General features: G+C 39.2%; 1 protein-coding gene across 3 annotated transcripts in view; it reads left to right on the top strand.

Annotated features, from left to right (window-relative positions):
• The window catches only part of p2rx7 (purinergic receptor P2X, ligand-gated ion channel, 7), a 10,897-nt gene that overhangs the window by 1,691 nt on the left and 5,195 nt on the right, over window positions 1-4,011 (top strand). For all 3 annotated transcript variants that reach the window (XM_032515584.1, XM_032515586.1, XM_032515585.1), the window contains 4 exons: window positions 476-572; window positions 1,605-1,685; window positions 2,331-2,466; window positions 3,205-3,341. In XM_032515584.1, the coding sequence (XP_032371475.1) occupies window positions 476-572; window positions 1,605-1,685; window positions 2,331-2,466; window positions 3,205-3,341 (451 nt within the window). The remainder of the gene's footprint in view (window positions 1-475; window positions 573-1,604; window positions 1,686-2,330; window positions 2,467-3,204; window positions 3,342-4,011) is intronic.

Genomic DNA, 4,011 nt, shown 5'->3' with positions numbered 1-4,011 from the left:
TTTTGGAAGCTTTGCTGACTTTATTCTGATACAGGTCACCTGGTTGAGTGTGTGCCCCATGTGCCAAGGCTCAATCCTTACCGCAGCGCTGCAAGTCATCTCCACTCTCTCTACCCCCTTTCATATCTATAGCTGTCCGATCAATTAAAGGCAAAAAAGGCCAAAAAATAATCTTTAAAAATGTATTTTATTTAAAATCCGATAAACTGAAGAGTTTATCGGTTTTGGATGGACTCCCTACAGCAACACCTTCCTTGTCCTAAGTGGGTTTGTTGACACCTGTTTCCACAAGAAGCAGAGGAATGTGTCATTCATGTGTTGCAGTTTTAGCTTCAGCCAAAAGCTCTCAGCTCTCTGCTACTAGTCTAGATTTGATTTAAAGTTGACGCTGTTGTCACCTCACATCAGCTGCTGCAGAAATCAAACCTGTTGTGAAAGAATCGGGCGAGTTTAAATGCAGTTTTTTTTTCTGCAGGGATTAGGACAGGATCGTGTTTGAAGTTTGACGTGTTGAGGAAAACCTGTGAGGTATCTGCGTGGTGTCCAGTCGAAACCAGGACGAACCCTCCGAGGTAAAGTCTATTTGGTTGTCCGATCAGGACTTTGTCATGTGACATCTCACTTAGCAGGAATTTAAGTTGCACAACGTTTGATTTGGAGGCACCGGCATGTTAAGATTTAACTCAAACCTGCAACAAACATTTGGGGGCAGCGTAGTCAAGTTGTGAACACAACATTGACATATCATCTTTTTGTTGAACTTGCTACCTGCTCAGCAGCAAACAGCTGACAGACACAGTTAGAGACTAGCTGGTGAAAACAGTGGAGCATTTAGCAGCTAAAGAGACGTATGTTAGGAGTTGGAGAAGACCAAAAACCGAGCTAAACAAGAGAATATTAACACTGTGATGTGCAGTGGTCTATTTACCCTGCTTATATGTAGTCTATATATGTGTTGACTGAAGTTCAACCACAAGGGGACCCTTTTTATTAAAATTTATTTTTATTTATGTTTTGTTGCTTTGACCTCTCCTTGAGAGAGTGTCTGTGTGCGTATTGTATTTCTAAAATTACCTGCAATGTTAAATATAGGCAATAAAGTTAAAAAAAGAGAATATTGAACTTTATATTATTTTGGATGAATGACATTTATCAGGTGGACATACGAGCTGTAAAAAGTGTACTAAATTGTGTCACATTTCTACTGTAAACACACTACACATATAGAACCTCCTTAAAACTTGTATTCGTTATCAATTGGGGGCCACAGTTTTTGAGTCTCAAAAGCTAGCTGTCTGGATTTACCCTGTAGAGATCTGTGGAGCAGTTAACCATAGTCCTTATAAATCAACCGGAGTTTAAAATGCCAAAACAAAGAAAACCCAAAGTAACAGATATCCAGCTAAAAGGAGGGAATTCCGGCGGAATTTCCGTTGGAAACGAAGCAATCCTGGAAATGGAACGTGTGGATATAAACTGTTGTAACTAAAATATTTGCTTTTGCTGAGCGACGAGCGTGTGCTAGCATGCATATTTGAGCCCGTTCTAAATGTCTAGATGACCAATCGGATTGCATTGTCTGAACTTTTTTTTTAACAATGCAGGCCCGCTCTACTGGCAGCAGCTGAGAACTTCACAGTCTTCATCAAAAACAACATCAGATTCCCTGCGTTCAACTTCATCCGGTGAGAAGTATTTTGGGGATTTGAAACGTTTTCCTAACTTTATGCAGTGCAGCCACAGCTGTGTTAAATCTGTGGCAATGTAAAAGATATATTTCATGATTTATGGAAGTGTTTTGTTAAGTCCTTTTTTATGTAGCAATGCAACTGCAAAGAGGGTCGAAGTTTTGAAGACCTTTTTTTTGGTGTGTTCAGGAACGCTCCAATATTTTTTTTGGTGCTGTTTTGCAAACTTCTTTATTTTTCAGTCATGGAAGAGAAGGAGTTGTGTCCTTTTTTTTTATCACAAGTCATACATAGTTTTCTGGGATAAAAAAAATCTGAAAAATCAGTCTGTCAGCACATTAACAAAGTAGTTTTCTCCTTTTCTTTGGGGTTTTTATTATTGTTTCACCTTGTTTTGTCATATCACTTGCATGTCATCGTTTGCATTTGATTATGATGAAACTGAGCGAAAAACTTTGCATATCTTTCAAGTATTTGCCTGCATGATTTTATTATCAAATTAAAAAAAGCCGATGAAACATTTAGTGTCATTTGACACTGAAACTCTCTGCTGCTCTTAAGGACACAGAGTCCACAACCTTGTCTTCAGTGGGAGAGGAACTCAGATTTTCTGTGAATATTTGAGTCTATTTGGTTTGACAGAAGAAACATCCTCCCAGAGATGAACGATGCCTACCTGAGGAGCTGTGAGAGAGGAAAAGACTCACTGTGTCCCATCTTCAGACTGGGAGCCATTGTTCGAGAGGCCGGAGAGAATTTCACTGAAATGGCCGTAGAGGTGAGGTTACATGTTCAAATGTTTCTGCAGTGAAAGCAACATTTATTTTTCTTGCAACCTGGGTTATATTTTCACAGTGCTAGCCTCAGTTACCATCAGTTTTTTTATTTTTTTTTATAATACCCACTTTCTCTTTCCTGGGTTTCCTTCAGTAAGCGTCCATTGTCCTCAGCCAGAGATCAAGTTAAGTTAAAATGAAACCACCAAAAAAAAGGAAGTGTTGCCTCAAACTTTCTTTAGTTTGTGTAGATTAAAGTGGAATGTCAGTGTATTACTAAAAATAATAAACAGATCATTGATTTTTCCCAAGAACTCCCATATTTGATCATAATTAGTAACTAGTTTATGTTTCCTTTACATATTTTCTTAAAACAAGTGATAAAATAAATACCTGTGCTGTCAGAATAGTTCAGCCTCCTTCCTGTGAAAATCAACTTGTTTTAAGTATTTTGTAAAATCCTCTGATTGCAGTACAGCTGCCTCCCTTATTCATTCTTCTGTCAAGACAAGCCTTTTAAACATTGTTAAATAGAAGTAGAAGTACATAGGTAATATCAGCAAAATGTATTAAAAGTATCAAAAGTAAAGTAAGTAAATGTACAATACATTGGCCCCTGAGAGTTAAACATCGTCAAATCTGGAACATGGACTGATTTACATAAAAAGTCAAGTAATCTACTCCTTCATGATTGGTGAGGTTTTGTGGTTAATAACCCCCACTTCCTGTACTGACCACAGGGTGGCGTCATCGGCATACTGATCAACTGGAACTGCAACCTGGACCGGCTCATGCAGCGCTGCCTTCCCAAGTACTCCTTCAGACGGCTGGACGAGAAAGAGAGCAACAAGACGCGGTATCCCGGCCTCAACTTCAGGTGAGCGAGCCAGGGTCAAAGGTCAACATTACGGTCATCACGACCACTAAAGGAACTTTGATTCATTTTAGAAAGAGAGGTTTAAGAGAGTTTAAAAACAGTTTGTGCTGATAGTGTGATGGTCCATTACATTTGTTTGTGTTTTTTATGTCCATGGATTTACATGAAAACCATTTACGGCTTCAGTGTTTCCCCATTTTGTTTTTATGTTGGGTTGGAAATGACATTTATGGCCAGGGAGCCCTGTTCAAGATGAGCTGCAGAATACAATTTTCATATGCAAGTACAGCTCAGGGGACAGGTGACACTTCAAAAAAACTCACCAAAATGCAACAACAGACAGAAAAAGATACCGGAAACAGAGGCTAAAAAAATCGTGGCAAATAATGGAACCTGTTAAACGCAATAACATTGTTCTGTAAAAACGGACTTTGAAGTATTTTTAAACTTGTCAAGAGAGAGTAATGATTCCTTGTAGCTCATTCTAAAGTTGCGGGCGTGAAAGCAAAAGGCCGATTTACCCAGCTCTGTTCAGGTGATTGGGACCCTAGTCTACATCCACAACGTTCCACTTCTGGGATTGTTCAGGTGCCGCTGGAAATTCAGCCGGATGTCCCTCTCTTTGGCTGGATATCCTTCACCATCCGCTTTCTTTGTGTTGGCATTTTAA

This window comes from Etheostoma spectabile, chromosome 5 (genome assembly GCF_008692095.1).
Source record: "Etheostoma spectabile isolate EspeVRDwgs_2016 chromosome 5, UIUC_Espe_1.0, whole genome shotgun sequence".
NCBI lineage: Eukaryota > Metazoa > Chordata > Actinopteri > Perciformes > Percidae > Etheostoma > Etheostoma spectabile.
The sequence above is the reverse complement of the archived record's forward strand: the minus strand, read 5'-3'. Positions and strand labels throughout refer to the sequence as shown.